The sequence below is a fragment of the Apodemus sylvaticus genome, chromosome 1, assembly GCF_947179515.1.
Source record: "Apodemus sylvaticus chromosome 1, mApoSyl1.1, whole genome shotgun sequence".
Taxonomy (NCBI): Eukaryota; Metazoa; Chordata; class Mammalia; order Rodentia; family Muridae; genus Apodemus; species Apodemus sylvaticus.
In genome coordinates this window covers 28,334,808-28,351,628 of record NC_067472.1, presented here as the reverse complement: position 1 = coordinate 28,351,628, position 16,821 = coordinate 28,334,808, and the positions used below count along the sequence as shown (strand labels likewise).

General features: G+C 36.1%; 1 protein-coding gene across 1 annotated transcript; it reads right to left on the bottom strand.

The window, feature by feature from the left end:
* Window positions 1-1,338: 1,338 nt before the first annotated feature.
* On the bottom strand, window positions 1,339-15,085 carry LOC127663541 (tear acid lipase-like protein). Its single transcript, XM_052158640.1, has 9 exons — window positions 14,984-15,085; window positions 14,649-14,772; window positions 13,368-13,566; window positions 12,014-12,123; window positions 10,038-10,174; window positions 7,887-8,030; window positions 4,739-4,810; window positions 2,063-2,134; window positions 1,339-1,578 (listed from the first exon to the last, which is right to left on the bottom strand). The coding sequence occupies exons 1-9, from the start codon at window positions 15,083-15,085 to the stop codon at window positions 1,339-1,341; spliced, it is 1,200 nt and encodes a 399-aa protein (XP_052014600.1).
* Between the last annotated feature and the right edge of the window lie 1,736 nt (window positions 15,086-16,821).

The following is a 16,821-nucleotide window of genomic DNA, read 5'->3' as shown; positions in this document are numbered from 1 at the left end:
TCATTTTCAATGAAAAAGATGATTATTAAGTAAGTATTTAAATTGTATTTAATAAAGCTGATAATTTAATTTAGTTATTATCCATTCATTTAGGAAGGCAAGAAAAGTCTCAGCAGATAAGCAGGCAGGGTCTGTTTAGGCCTTCATCTTGCTATGTGGCACAAGATGCCATGAATTTTAACATCTGTCCAAGATATGTGGTCCCTGGGTCTTGAATATGGCAGGGAAGAACTCACTGAACTTAGCTGAGCACCCAGGCCCTCTAATTTATATTTGAATAACCAAGTCTAGCTAGTGCCTACATAATTGACTAGGGCATTATTTCCTAACTTCAAACATTTGATGGGCACATACTAGTCCATTTTCAATGTTCATGGAGTACGTGATTCTATGACATCATAACAAAACTCAGATCCTTCAAAATCAATGCATGGACTAAAAATGGAGAGCATAAGTAAAAAATACATATGTTCACCTGGAAACAGTTCATATTAACTTAAGTAACAATGAAAACACTTCTCTGTGTAACTAACTACTGATTACCATAAAAATAATAGAAATTGGCCTTTCTTCCATACTATAGAATATTGTTCTAAGCATCTATTCAAAAGTATGCCTAGTCTACATAAACATTAATTCATGAGAAGTATAGTGCCTAGTCTATTCATAAGAGCTTAAAAGGCAGAACTATGTGACCAGCTCCAATTTGATACTTCGGTATTATTTCAAAAATAGTAATAATAAGGGAGACGTTTTAATAGTCTCTTCTCTAGATTTAGCATCTAACATATAGATCACTATGTGACTTATTCCTGTATCACTATTGAGAAATCTCTGTATTTCAGATAAAATTTAGTCTTGTGCTTCAAAAAGATTTGTTCTTGAAGATGTATATATATAAATAAGTATGCATAAATTAGAAAATGTTTGCAAGATGAATTAAATACTTTATTATTAGAGTTTATACCTTTTGGACATAGAATTTATATAAATTATATAAGGCCTAAAATCCACAATAATGCCTCGCAGTGGTTTTGCATACCTTTAATCCCATTTTTCAGGGCAGAGACAAGAGGATCTGAGTGTGAGGCCAGCCTGGTCTACAGAGTGAGTTTCAGGACAGCCATGGCTACATCAAAGATTACTAAAAAGAAAGAGGAACTGAAGAAACATCTTCCACTAATAAAATGTACAGAACTATTTCATTTTATGTTTTTGCTTATTTATTTATATTTCAAATGTTAACTGTCTTCCCACTTAAACCCCCTATTCCCTTCCCTGTTCTCCCTGCTCCCCTCTGAAAGAAGCAGGAAAAATATGCAGAAAACTAAAGGATCTTTACTCTGATTGATCTTTATTGATGAATTCAATGACGTTTTTGTAAACTTGTATCGCAACATCTTTACCCAATATAAAACCCAGATGATCATAGTCAGGAATCTTTTTGTGATAAACTAGATTGGGAGTTTTGGCTGCCAGGTTTTCAGTATCTATGGGATCTCCCAGAAGATCTTGCCCACCACTCCAAATAGCAGTTCGAACTTTCATGTTCTCTATCTTGTATATTGGAGGAGTAGACTGAAGGAAAATAAAGAACATGCTATGTTAATAACACATCAAAGTATGAGCTGTAAGCTGGAAATTCAAACCTACGAATCAATTCAGTCAGTATCTACCACAGAACATAGGCAGAATTTAAAAGCTCTCAACACTTGTAAAGGCACGAATGTAGTGGTGGTAAAGCACTAACATGCAGCATACACAATTTTATCAAAGTAGAAACTCTCTGAACTTCATGTTCTTTATGTTTGACATGAAGATATCAATGATAATTTGATAGAGCATAAAGTGGTTGTGAATTTCAAATGGTGTGCTACATAAAGTATGTAAAGGGTTATTTAAAAAAGCATTTTCATTCCTTTGAAGCAATTTTATGGCACCTGTGTACCAATATCCTAGGAAGTATAAAAACATCCAAAAATCTTTTAAAAAGCATTTCTTTAGATCTTTCATACATTTTTCAAAAGGGAGGAATCGTTACAGTTTTTAAAAGGAGACTTACCTGATTGTAGTGCTGCATATTTAGAGACTCACTGCCCCAGTCATATTTTTGGAATAAACCTGATCTGATTCCCTTAAAAATAAAATAGACTATTACTCACAAACCTTCTAAAAGAACAATTGCTAAGAATTAGGGATCTGTATAGCCTCCTTTTTTTTAATGTGACCCCCTGGCTCACTCAATATAACAATATATATGTGTACTATAATTCTATCATCACATCATGTGATCCTGGATGAATGGAAACTGAAACAGAGGCATCATGCTTTCATATCAGTCAAATATATGAAATATGATTAAGAGATTTAGCAACCAAAGTATACTTTATAAAAAAAAATACAGTAGTACTTATACTATGTATGGTAGTATCATGTAGAAAGATACTGAAATGTGAAAATGTTAGTATTGTTACAATTTTATAAGAGATGTGTGTTTCACAAGTTATTTTACAGTAAGAATTTGTCATAACATTAAATTTTACTGTATTTAATTCTAGACCTATAAGTAAAATTCAAACTATAAATGATTATTAATGAGGAAATATTTTGGAACTGGAGAAATATCTTAAGTTAATAGGCTGTTTGCTTAGAATGCACTAGGTCCTAAATTTCACACCTACAACCCAGAATAAAAAGCAGAGATTGTTGAGGAGTACCTGAAATCCTAAAGTTCAGAAGGCAGAGACACACAGATTCCTGTGGCTTTTTAAGAGAAAGAGCCTAACCTAACTGGCCAATTTCAGGACAGTTAGAGATGGCATCTCATTAAACAGTGGGCTAGTGTATTAAAACATCACCTCTGGATGTCAAAGATTCATTTAACAAGACACTGGATCACACATGTCCACCATCATATAAGAATATTCACACACAGGCATACACACACACACACACACACACACACACACACACTTTAAATTATCAAAATATACATCAATAAAGCCTTACACTAAGACAATAAGGTAATATTTTTATCTGGCTACAAAAAACTTAAAATATAATTTAGTTGGCTTCAACACCAGTTATAAAATATCATTTATATCAGAACTAAAATACAATTGAATTATTTTGTATCTGCATAGAATTTATGTTGTATAAATTGTTTCCAATGGTTCTCATGACAAAGGGAATTCTTTCAAGCATTATCACATTTTTGTTGAAAACCCAATTGTTTTAGTTTTGTAAAACATAATAAGGAGTGAGGGTTTCATAGCAGTCTAATCTTCAGGCATGTCTACACTGACTTTTCACAATGTTCAAATTCTGGGACTATGGAGATGTCAACAGACTGCTGTAGTCAAGGTAATAGTGTGCGATGCCTGTTGAAATGTGATGCAGGTCACTCCACTGATTCTGGAACAATAGAGCCAAACATTTTCATCCAATGAGTACAGAGAAAACTCAAAAACCCATATCACCCATAAAATTAAAAAGATCAAATATCTGTGAGTGAAGGAAAAAATTACAAATAAGGGGATATATATTCTTGATCACAGGTATTGTCTTAAATCCTGGCAATGACCTTAGTAGGATGAGATTATTTTTATCTTTATTCTACACTACTACTATAGGAAGCCTTGTTTAAATGCATAAAAAATATTTTATCATTTATGCCTATACTTCAAAGGCACCCAAGATTTCTGTCTTTCATTAATGCTTGATACTTGCTAAAATTACTATTAGTTTTGTATAAAACACCTTTATACTAGACTTCTGTGTTTTAAAATTTAAATATATTTTCTTCCATTATAAAATATAGTGTTCAATCATCCTGTCTGTGACATCTTACTCCGACACAAATCTTCTTTACCCTATGTGGCAAAAGGCTTCTGGACAGGGCTGGGGTCATAGCTGCACATAACCTGAAGGGCAGGCTCAAGACAATAAGACCCCTGGATCCAGCCAAGCAGGCTCCCCAGATACCCAAGTTTTATGTGTTTTAAGACAAGAGTTACTATTTAAGAGATAAAGGGATGGAACAATTCCTTTTCATAATTACTGTTTGCCTCAATGGGGGAATGGATACAGAAAATGTGGTATATATACACAATGGAGTACTATTCAGCCATTAGAAACAATGAATTCATGAAATTCTTAGACAAATGGATGGAACTGGAGAACATCATCGTAAGTGAGGTAACCCAGTCTCAAAAGAACACTCATGGTATGCACTCACTGATAAATGGATATTAGCCTAGAAGCTTGGAATACCCAAGACACAATGCACACATCAAATGCTGCCCAAGAAGAAGAAAGGAGTGGCCCCCTAGCCCTGGAAAAGCTCAGTGCAGCAGTGTAGGAGAATACCAGAACAGGGAAGTGGGAAGGGCTGGATTAGGGAACAGGGGGAGGGAAGAGGGCTTATGGGACTTTAGGGGAGGGGGGATCCAGGAAAGGGAAAATCACTTGAAATGTAAATAACAAATATATCAAATTAAAAAATAAGAGTAGTGTTTCCTCTTGCCATCAGAGACAATCATTGATCTCTCTCTCTCTCTCTCTCTCTCTCTCTCTCTCTCTCTCTCTCCATCTCTCTCTGTCTTTCTCCATTCTTCTTTCATCATCATCATCACATCATCATCATCATCATCATCATAAGATAGAGAATTTTTAAATCTTATCAAGGAGGGAAGATTTCAAACAAAAGAGAAGAAATTAAAGCACAAAACAAGTTTACCTGAGAAAAATGAAGTATACTTTGAATTGAAGTTCCTGCTGGAATATGCCCAATATATACATCAAGACGACTCTGTGAGACAACAAAACATGATTAGTGTCTTTTGTAAGAATATGAAAGTTTAAAATAGAATTATAGAACTTGTTACTTATATAAGTCAAATCTTTCTTCTATCAATTAAAAGGAAATACTAGATTTTTACCACAGAAAGAAGGTAAGTATTTTTATGGTTTATATGATAGTATGTGGTGAAGATAATCTACTTAGAAAAAAAGTTTTAATATTAAAGGACTATTGAAAAGACTTGGGGTAACATTAAGCAAGTAAGTGTAAGACCTGCTGATGATAACTTCAAGTCTTTCAAGAAAGAAATCAAAGTTCTCAGAAAATGGAGAGGTCACCTAAACCCATGGCTTGGCAGAATTAATATAGTAAAAATGGCCATCCTACCAAAGGCAATCTAGAAATTCAATACAATTCTTGTCAAAATCCCAACACATACTTCAAAGACAAAGAAATAGCAATTCTCAAATTAATTTGGAAAGGCAAACAAACAAGCAAACAAACAAACAAAACAGAATAGTGAAAACAATTCTTAACAATAAAAGAACTGCTGGGGGAATCACTATCCCTGATCTCAAGCTTTACTATAGAGAAATAGTGATAAAAACTACATGCGATTGGAACAGAGACAGACACATCAATGGAATAGAATTGAAGATGCAGAAATAAAACCACACACTACGGACACTAGATCTTTGACAAAGATGCCAAAAATATACAATGGTCAAGGAAAGCATCTTCAACAAATGGTGCTGGACTAACTGGCTGTCTATATGTAGAAAGATGAAAATAGACCCATATTTTTCACCTTGCACAAAGCTCAAGTACAAGTGGATCAAGGACCTCAACATAACACCAGATACACTGAATCTAATAGAAGAGAAACTGGGGAAGAGTCTTGAAATCATTGGCATAGGGGGAAATTTTCTAAACAGAAATCCAGTGGCTCATGTTCTAAGATCAAGAATTGATAAATGGGACCTCATGAAACTGGAAAGCTTCTATAAGGCAAAGGACATAGTAAATAAGACAAATTGGCAACCTATAAGTTGGTGAAAAAAATCTTCACTAACCTCACATTTGATAGAGGGTTAATATCCAAAATACATAATACTCAAGAAGCTAACCACAAAACAAACAAACGACCAAATCAAAAAATGGGGTATAGAACTAAACAGAGAATTAACACCAGTGGAATCTCAAATGGTTGAGAAGCACCTAAAGTAATGTTCAAAGTCCTTAGTGATCAGAGAAATACAAATCAAAATGACCCTGAGATTCTACCTTACACCATTCAGAATGGCTAAAATCAAAACCTGAGGTGACAATACATGCTGGCTTCTCCATTTCTGGTGGGATTGAAAACTGGTACAACCTCTCTGGAAATCAGTATGAAGGTTCCTCAGACTATTGGAAATAGATCTACCTTAAGATCCAGCAATACCACTCTTGGGAATATACACAAAAGATGCCCCACCATGCCACAGGGGCATGTGTTCCACTATGTCTATAGCAACCTTCTTTGTGATAGCCAGAAGCTGGAAACAACCCAGACATGAAGAATGGATACAGAAAATGTGATTAATTACACAACAGAATGCTACTACTCAGCTATTAAGAACGAGGACATCCTGGATTTTAGAGGCAAATGGATGGAACTTGAAAATATCATCCTGATTGTGGTAGCTCAGACCCAAAAGGACATGCATGGTATATACTCACAAATAAGTGGATATTAGCAAAAAAAAAAAAAAAAAGAAAAAAAGAAAAAAAGTACAGAATACCCAGGATACAGTCCACAGAACTCAAAAAGGTTAACAAGTTGAAGGGCCCAAGTGAGGATGAATTAATCCCACTTTGGAGGGAGAAGAAAACAACCACAAGTGGGGAGGGGAAAGGGGCCTGGGAGGGAAACTGGAGAGGGGATTATAGGGGAGAGGGGAACCTGATCTGGCATTGGGTGAAGCAAAAGTACTAGAACCCTGAGGGCCAGAAAAAAGAATGGAAACAGGCAAACTCAGGAAGTAGAAGGTTGGGGTGGGGGGACACTCCAGAATGCACCAGAGACCTGCAAGGTGAAGGACTCTCAGGACTCAAAGCAGGGGGGTGACTCTAGAAGTAATGTCTTACAGTAGGAAGACGGAACTTTTAGAGCCCACCTCCAGCAGGAAGACAGGGCAACAAATGAGGCAGCACACAGTCACAACTTTGACCCATAAGTGTTTCTGTCTGAAAGAACTACAGGGATGGAAATAGAGAGGGACCTGAGAAGGTCCAGTGACAGGCCCAAAGTGGCATCCAGCTCAAGAGGAGGTCCCAAGGCCTGACACTATTACTGAGGCTATGAAGCGCTCACAAAAAGGGACCTAGTATGACCACACTCCGAAGACCCAACAAGCAGCTGAAAGATCAGATGAAGATATTTGGACCCAACCAATGAACAGAAGCTGCAGACCCCTGTGGTTAAAATAGGGAAAGACTGAAAGAAGCTGAGGAGGAGGGTGACCCTGTAGGATGACCAGCATTCTCAATTAACTTGGACCCCCAAATCTCTTAAACACTGGACCACCAAACAGGCAGCATACATCAGATGATATGAAGCCCTCAACAAATAAATAGCAGAGGACTGCTGGGTTATGTCCAATGAGAGATGATGTACCTAATCCTCAAAAGACTGGAGGCCCAGGGAATTTAGAGGTCAGGTGGGGAGTGGGGTTTGGACATCCTTCTGGAGACAAGGGTTTGAGAGGAGGTATGGGATGTGGAACAGTGGTAGGATGCATGGGGGGTGTGGAATAAAATATGGAGTATAAAATAATAAACAAACAAATAAATAAATAAAAATTCATATTCATAATACTTACATATTTGTCCACATCTGATATAGATGGATTTCTACAGCCATATTTATAACTTTGCAAATTATTCCATATTTTAACATATGAACTAATCATATTTTATAGGTTAATATATTCTATACAATGCAAGCAAATTTTTCTCAGTTTTAATGTTTAGCTAGTAAGAACATGATCATCACCAAACATTATTAGACAAATATTTACCTGAAAACAAAAATCACACATACCTCATTTAAATTCTTGGGGTTGTATCCAAATATTACTGTAAGAAGATTATTACAAGCTGTTGCAATTTTCTCTCGATGACATAAGAACTGAAGAATAGCATTATCATTTGATCTGCTGAATATATCCTTTTCACCAAACAGAGTCTGAAAATGACATATTTAAATAGTAACTCTGAGACTTTGTCCAGTAAGAATCAAGGATAGAATGAATTTGAGTCACAAAACTCAAAATTTTAACATACTTATAAAGTTATATGGTTTTGTTCACTATTAAGTTTTATACCTCCTAAGTCATATGCCCTGAAATAGTTCTTCAGGAGTCAGGTCTCTCCTTTCAGTATGTGGGGCTCAGAGGATGAACTCAGGTCATCAGGCACAGCTACAAGTAGACACACTGCCACTATATCATCTGACATATATGTATATGACAAGAGAGTCTATAACCCCCCCCAAATATCTGACATCACAAACTAGTTGTAGAAGGTACCTGAGAGGTAAGGACTAAAAGTCCCAAATGACTATGAATATAGGAACTTGATAAAACACCTCAGAATGCAAATGTTTTCTAACATGAAATATGAATCAATTACATTCATCATGCAACATTTATAACAATCTCTCCCACAGGCATGCATGCACGCATGCACACACATACAGCATGTATGCACACAGACACGTCCAGGCACACATAATTAAAAGCAAACACAAAAAGAGAGAGGACTTGAATTCTAGAGGAGCCACCCACTTGATCTTTAGAACTGACATAAAGGTTGTCGCAGTGATTGATGTGCCTCTAGTATGCTCTAGAACTAAAATAGGACAAGAGAGTTGAGTTAGAAAGCAGTTTTCTCCATTATTAATATCTCTGAGCTCAGGTTGTTAATACTTGTTAGATATGAGAAAGAAACAGCTGGTAATTGTATCTGTTTTAGAGAGTGTATATATATAAATGTATATAAATCAAACTCAGAGAGCTATCAATTATGAATAATCAAGAGCAACTTCATATGTAAATAAAATAACGCCGATTCATTGTAAATGGATTGCCATTATGTAAATGCAAGTAAAACCCGAACTAACCATAACTCCATGTCAGAGCTATAGATGTCTCCCTATTTTAAAGAGACAAATCAAAGCAAGAATGCAGATGTGTACTCAGTAGGCAAAACCTGGAATCTGACTTTACCAACTAAAGCTTCTCTGTAGACTAAAGCTTTTATTTTTTATTTATTCAATATATTTTTAGTTTACATTTCAAATGATTTCCTCTTTTCTGGCTCCCGACTCCCCGAAAGTCCCATAAGCCCTGTTCCCTCCCCCTATTCCCCCATCCACCCCTTCCCACTTCTCTGTTCTGGTATTCCCCTATACTGCTGCACTGAGTCTTTCCAGAACCAGGGGCCACTCCTCTGTTCCTCTTGGACATCATTTAATATGTGCATTATGTCTTGGGTATTCCAAGTTTCTAGGCTAATATCCACTGAGAAGTGAGTGCATACCATAATAGTCAGAAGCTGGAAAGAACCCAGGTGTCCCTCAATGGAGGAATGGATAAAAAAAAATGTGGTATATTTACACAATGGTGTACTATTCAGCCATTAGAAACAATAAATTCATGAAATTCTTAGAAAAATGGATGGAGCTGGAGAACAACATACTAAGTGAGGCAACCCAGTCTCAAAAGACTAAAGCATTCATAATACATTATTCAGCACTCTGTACAAGATGCAATTAATGTGACTTTTAAAACAATGGGAAAAATTAAATGTGTTATAGTCCAGATGATGGAAAGCAAAAAGAAGTTTAAAGGGGGAAAAATCTCACTCATTTTATTGACATTTCAATCTGAAACCTTTAAAAATGCACATGAAACTTTTGTATGATAAAATATAATGAATAAAAGTTTCAGTAGGAAGGAAAGATAGGTGGGAAAAGGAAAATGATCCATGGTCAACTGATGGCTGACAGTACTCAGAATCCTGGGAAATGCAGGACCCGTGATGGGAGACCTGTGTGGGGCCACCAGCGGGATGAGCAGAGAGGCAGCAGGGCCTGTCTCAGCATATCTGATCTTCAACTGGGTACCACTTCTATTTCTGAAAACTGTACCTAACTGGTATTTCTAAGGGGTTGTTAGAAGGTATTACAAACCTTGATCACTTTTGGGTCAATGTATGCAACTGTGCGAAGGACACCTCTTAGATACTTGGTCAACACAACAGGACCCAGGGCAAAGTTCATTTTGATCTTCTGGGCCAGTTGTGGGTTTGTTGCAAATGCCCCATAAGCTGAAAGAAAACAAGAGAATAGATCACTTGCAGGTATTTTCTCTTAGTTCAAAGTTCTATGCATTTTTAGGCCCAACTAAGACTATAGGTGTATTCTTTGTCCTATATTTCAGTTTTTATGCAGGTGATTCTCTGAATCACCTGGAAGCACATCACCCACTTATTTTTTTTCTATTTCATTTGATGTGGTCCTCATTTTTCCAGTCACTGTAAAAGGTTTTGTTTGCTTAAGTAGATGGCCAATAATTTAGCATGTTTTTGCACTGCCAAAAATAGTGAAATCTAAAATAATCAACTATTTCCCATTTTTAATTAATCTCTCACACTTTTGAAACCCATAGCGTTACATTACTATTACATTGATCTTTTAGATATTGTTTTTTCTTCTGTAGTTTGCACGGAAGACCTGTAAATACCAATTGCTTGGGAAAGTTGAGTAGCCTATCTTCAAAAAATGACTTCCCCATTACATTTCAATTAATTTTTTAACTGTATAAATCTTCTCTAGTAATGCCCCTTCTGTGGCTGGAAAGTGATGTTCATGACTTCTTAAGAGTCCTTTCCTACAATCCCAGCCTCCAGTGTGTGTGTGTGTGTGTGTGTGTGTGTGTGTGTAATAAATTGTGAGTAACATAATCAAATTATAGTATATGACTGCCAGGAAAATCCTTAAAAATATCATTCTAATTTTAGTGTTTTCTCACTAAGGACATTTGATCTCAGGGGACATTAAAAACATGTGGAGACAATGTTGCTTGTTACAACTCAAAGAAAATGAGTATATCTATCCCCATCTAGTCAATAGACAAGTCTAGGTATTATTTAGCATCATACAATGATTATCCTGCAAAAGAAAACAATAAATATGAGGGTCTGTGCTCTAGATCCCATACCTTTCCTTAATGGACGGTGAGATTTAGGGAGAAGTACATTTCTTTAGTGTAATACATGCATTGTAGCTAATAACCAGCAAAGTGGTCAGGACACTGCATTTTCAGAAGAGAAGGGGAGGGAGGGTGTCTGGTAGGGCTGTGTGAGAGGGGACCCTTAGGAAGATTGGATGTAAAGTGAATAAGCAAATAAGTTAAGGGGGAAAACACTGTGTCTTTTAAAAGTGGCATGCAAATTGATTAGAAACGTTTATCTAGGTAACATAAGGTTTAGAAACAAGACTTTTTTTCTTATATGCACAATATGGGGGTTAGCATGCCCCAAACCAGTCCAGTCTAATGCTACTCAAAGCTCTGTGGATGCTCACTAGGTCCTCTGCACTTAAATGCTCAGAGTGCCCGCATGAATTAAATAAATAAATAGACAAGCAAATAAATAAGATAACTCAATAAGATAAATAAATTAATTTTAAAATGTGTGCATACATCAATTTTCCTTTAAGAAATCAGTTAAAGACTTAAAAAACAATGCATATTAAAGGTAACTTTGGAAAGTACAGTGAATTCAACTGTCTTTTATGGAGGAAATTATAACAACTAAAGAAAAAAATGTGCCTATTTTTCTTTCTGTTTCGTTGAAAAAGATTAGCCAGGTACAGTTGCCCATGGCTGTAGTCTCAGCCTCTGAGAAGTGGAGTCAGTAGTTTTACTGTTGAGGCTAGACTGTGCTACAAAGAAAGATCCTGTATCACATACCAGAAAACATGGCCGACTGATAACAAATAAAACCACTGTAGCTACTGGATTTCAAATTTCTGGCTAGTCTGAATGTTTCTACATACTGACAAGATGTCATTCCTAAAACTGAAACTATTGCTAATGAATTATTTGTGCGGTTTGTGATAACAACAATTTTAATGTATTCAGATTTCAGTCTCTTTCCACATACCAATATAGGCACCCTGGGAATGCCCAACATAGTAAAGTTGTGTTTGTCTCGTCTTATTCAAAATGAAATCAATGGTGGCTGGGATGTCGTATTCTATTTGTTCATCAAAACTGTATAAAACAAAAATGGAGAGATTTGTTAACTATAGTAATTGACCATTATCCTTGCAGGGTAAACCCTGACTTGAAAATAATTCCTAAAGAGCTACATGAGTGCTGAGATAGGGCTGGTCAAGAATCTCCTGCAGACCCTCCACCATGTCTCCTCCTGCTTCTTACAATACCCACAGTGCCTTGGCATGATCTCTTGTTGGTGCACTTTGACCAGAGCCAGAGATCAGAGAAAAATCAAATGCATTTGTTCTATACCAGCATTTATAATAAATACATTATATGGTACTCCATAACATATATATGAATAGTTTTTATTTGTGTTTGGGTAAGATATGTTAAAATGGTCAGTAAAGTGGGTAAATACCAAAAAAAGAAAAGCAGGAAGTAGACATGTTTTATAAGATCATCTGGCATTTTGTGATAGAAATGAATCTTAACTATTTTGTTCCTTTTATTCCTTACGTATTATTTTTTTCATTAAAAAAGAAAATAAGAGAAGCCGCAACAAAAGAAAAATATACAGATGATTGGAATTTGGGTCTGTACTTATCAAGCAGTACATACAGAACATGAACATCTTTTCTATTCAAATATACTTCAATGAGATATTTTCTAAAGATGATTAGTAGTTACAAGTAAAGAGATGTAGAGAAATGATATATTAATGTTAATTTTCAATTTAAACTAAATTCATAATCTAAATTTTTAGGCAAGATTTTAATCCATCAACCTTTAAAAATATTATTCAAGGAGCACGGGATGTCTCAGTGCTTCAAGACATTTACTGCTCTAAATAACAGTTCACAACCACCTAAGCTCCAGCTCTAGCAGGATAGACACAAATCTGATGACCTTTGTACTCACATATATGAACACCCATGCACACATAGTACACATGAAGACATACACACACATCAGAGACACATATACAGACATACACTCATGCAAACACACACTACACACATATAGACATACACAGACACACAAAGATAAACATTACATACACACATACAGAGACATATATACACACACATAAACACACAGCTTTACACACACACTATGCCCGTACATACCTACACAGATACATACTAAAATAAATTTTAAAGACTCAAAATAATACTCATTACTTTTGATATTTTGATGGTGCTATTTTGGTCATGCTCAGTAAATCTATGACAACTGAAAACTGTTAAAGATAGTTTTAAGGAAATGTACCAGGATAAAATGATCTTTTTTCTTACCTAAAATCCCAGAATTCTTTAGAATTTGGGTCTAGGCGCACATGTTTCCTGCCATTGTTAGAGCCCCTGCTGTTCCCCAGCCACACATCAAAACCAGCATCAGCGAGAAGGAAAGCTGGACAGTTGCTAGGAGGGTTGAGAACCCAATAATCAGCAGATACAGTAAAGCCATGTTGCAAATACACCACTGGCTTCGTGGCTGAAAAGAAAACAGAAAGTACCTGTTATTTATTATTGGTTTTTAAGAATGCAAATTAATGGAGCTCATTATATTTCCTAAATGTATGCCCCTGTAATTTTCTCATATTTACACCCTCCCTCATCCTCTTTGACAACTATCTCCTCTCGGGAAATATTTGATTGATAATGGAAATTTGAGTCATAATAATATTGTTTGATTTGGGGATTTTTATTATTATTTCTGGCTGGCAATTTTGTTTGTTTGTTTTTGCTTTGTGACATTATCTTAGCATATAGCCCTGGTTGGCCTGGAACTTGTTATGTAGACCAGGGTTGTCTTGAACTCACAAGTGTCTGTCTGCCTCTGCCCGCCCCCCACCCCAGTGCTGGGTTTAAAGACAACAAGACTTAGTTTTGGCTTTTGGTTTTTGATTGGTTTTTGTTGTTGTTGTTGTTGTTTTGTTGCTGTTGTTTGCTTGTTTTGTTTTTGTCAGCTCATGTATTTGCCATAGTGCGGTTGTAATCCAAATAGGAGTGCTAACAGCTGATTACTCTTATTTGATAACCATAAATATCACATTTTCCTCAGAGTAAAATAATCATTGGAGTCACAGAATACATTCTTCTTCCTGTTCCTTATTGAATAAATATGAGTTTCATTACTAAATGTTTTTAATTCATAAAAATTCCAAACAAAAGATAATATGTAGAATATTTAATAAATAACTCCAACAACAAATCCTTGAATATTTAGACATTGAGTCAGAGTGGGCCCGATGCACCTGCCAAATGACATACTGAATTCTCTGAACTCTAACTCAAGCATTGCAGCATCACAAGCATTACAAGTCAGTCCTGGAAGTTCTTGTCCATTCCAGCATGGATTCTGAGCTTTCATTCTGCGCAGAAATCTAAATTCACATGACAGAGGTGACTTTTCTTCTAATAACATCAACTCCCATGGCAGGAGTCACACAGGACAGACGCCTAGCTTTGCACATGGAAGCCAGGGAGATTTGGGGGCTCCTCATGAGAGGGCGTGTAAATGATGGGAGGGTTTGCCCAGCACACCTTTCACTCTGAGCATTTTTTCTCACTCACTGTTAGAAGACTCTTTTCTCTCATTCCTCCCTCGTGGAATCCGGAAGATTAGGAGGAGGTAACCGTCCTTAGTCAAAACTTCGTGCTCTTCCCTTTCATAGCCCCAGTGGGAAATTATCTCACTCTAAATGCAGAAGAGAAAACATATTGACTTTTATTGGTTTGGTTACCTAACCGCTTTTATGATTCTCCAGTAAATTTCCTCTATAGAACAGAATAGTGTGTTTTATGTAAAGTGAAATTTCAGATTATCATAAATGCAACAATCTGGAAAGATGCATGAAAGGAATAGGGACGAATATTTGAAAGTATGTTGATTAACGGGAATAGCTTACAACATTCATATCGGTTTCAGGATTCTTCGGTTTGGCTTCCAAAAAACAAAATACGTTTCCAATTGTGTGAACAAAACACATTGTTCTCAGTAGCCACCACATTTAACCCTGCTGGGAAATATTTATTAGCATAATACAGTACATGTTGCCAGGTAAACTTAGGTTATCGGGTGTACATTGTCCATCTGCCTGCCACCTTACATACTAGAAAGTTGGCCATAGTATCTTCTAAGACTCAAACATACCTCTGTACTTTTCAAAAGACAGCTTATATGAAATGCAAAGTAATTGTCAATACTATTCACAAAACAATCTTGCTGGTACTTGTCTTAAGATCATTATTTGGTTTCTTTTAACAAAACTGTTACACGCAACATCTAAAACCATTTACAACTCTATCCCAACAGAATAAAGCTGGGAAGAATGATAGAACAACCATATCAGGGTGTGGGAGAAGCAATGTGGGATACACAGTCTCGTGGAACCAGACCATGTAGCTCCAAGGGGCCTTATGTCGTCACTACTGCCAACCTGGTCTTATTTTGATTAATAGTAAAAATAGTAACACGAGACACATTCCACAAATGTTTTCAGAACTTTTCATACACAGTACAAATACTGGTAATGAAATATTTGCAACCCAAATTATTAGCTCTCCTATTGATACAGAGCTAGCCATGATAGATCCCACTCGAGACACCAACTTGCCTGTGTTCTATCCTATTGTTTTTTTTTCATAAATGATTAATGTCAAGGTACATCAGAGGAAAGAAGAAAAATACATCATAGTAAAGTAACTTTCTCTACAGTCAATCATGGTGGAAACTTTCAATGGAAATTATGCTGTATCTAAAATAAAATTTCCCATATGAATATATTGTGAACTGAAATTCTAAAAAGGTTTGAAATACCACAACTTCAAACTCACCGTCACCAATGTAGTCTCTAGGCTCTCTGGGGTGTAAATGAAATTTTAATTCTCCTTGTCCTTTCCTCTCTATATAAACATCAGCATGAATATGTTCTTCAGATTACCTCCTCTCCAATGCACAGTGGCTATGGCTGCAGTGAACTCTGACATTTGCCAAGAAACCAAACATTTGAAAAGCTCCCAAGATGGACAACTCCCAAAATTTCTTCCTAGCATTTTCATATCTGTGACCTGTCGGGTGCTATAATGCTTCCTCCCAAGTCTCATCTTTCTGATTGTGTAAATATCATGAAAGAGTTCTTAAGTGATTAGGAATGGGATAATTAATCAATATTTATTTTTGCTAAAAATATTTACAAATATTACCCTAAGCTACTTTGAAGAATTAGGTATAACTAACTTCATCAGAAGATTTTGCTGTTTGTTGTAAATAAAGTTGCATATGGAGAAATCTTGAAAATGTGAACAAAATAGAGGTTTTGAAAGCAGTTTTTCTTTTGTAATTTAAGTAAATAAGGAGGAAGCTCTCCAATCAGGGAGATACCAGATTTAAAACACACAATACCCATAAAGTCATAGTACCCACAGTATGTGAAAACAAACAAAAATATTGTCCTAGTGTGGTTTCTTTGCTGTGATAAACATGATAAATGAGAAGAAAATGATTCATTTGGCTAAGATCATAGTGTATCATTAATATAAGCCAGAGCAGGAAATCACGGCAGGAACTAGAAAGCAGGAACCAAAGGACAGGCTTTGGAGGAATGTTGCTTACTGGTTTGCTTCCCATGGCTTGCTCAGTTTCTTTTCTTATACCATCTTCTCAGGGGTGGCATCTACCACAGCGGGTTGGCCTCCAACCTTCATCCTTAATCAAGAAAATGTTCTACATTATAGATATATTGGG

What these genes read in the sequence shown, in the direction of transcription:
- LOC127663541 (XM_052158640.1), bottom strand. Translation starts at nt 15,085, where the DNA reads ATGTGGTGGCTACTGAGAACAATGTGTTTTGTTCACACAATTGGAAAC. An exon ending in CTGAAACCGATATGAATGTT is followed by an intron (nt 14,773 to 14,983) that starts GTAAGCTATTCC and finishes TTCTGCATTTAG; the next exon opens with AGTGAGATAATTTCCCACTG. An exon ending in GTATACTTCATTTTTCTCAG is followed by an intron (nt 2,135 to 4,738) that starts GTAAACTTGTTT and finishes TTTATTTTTAAG; the next exon opens with GGAATCAGATCAGGTTTATT.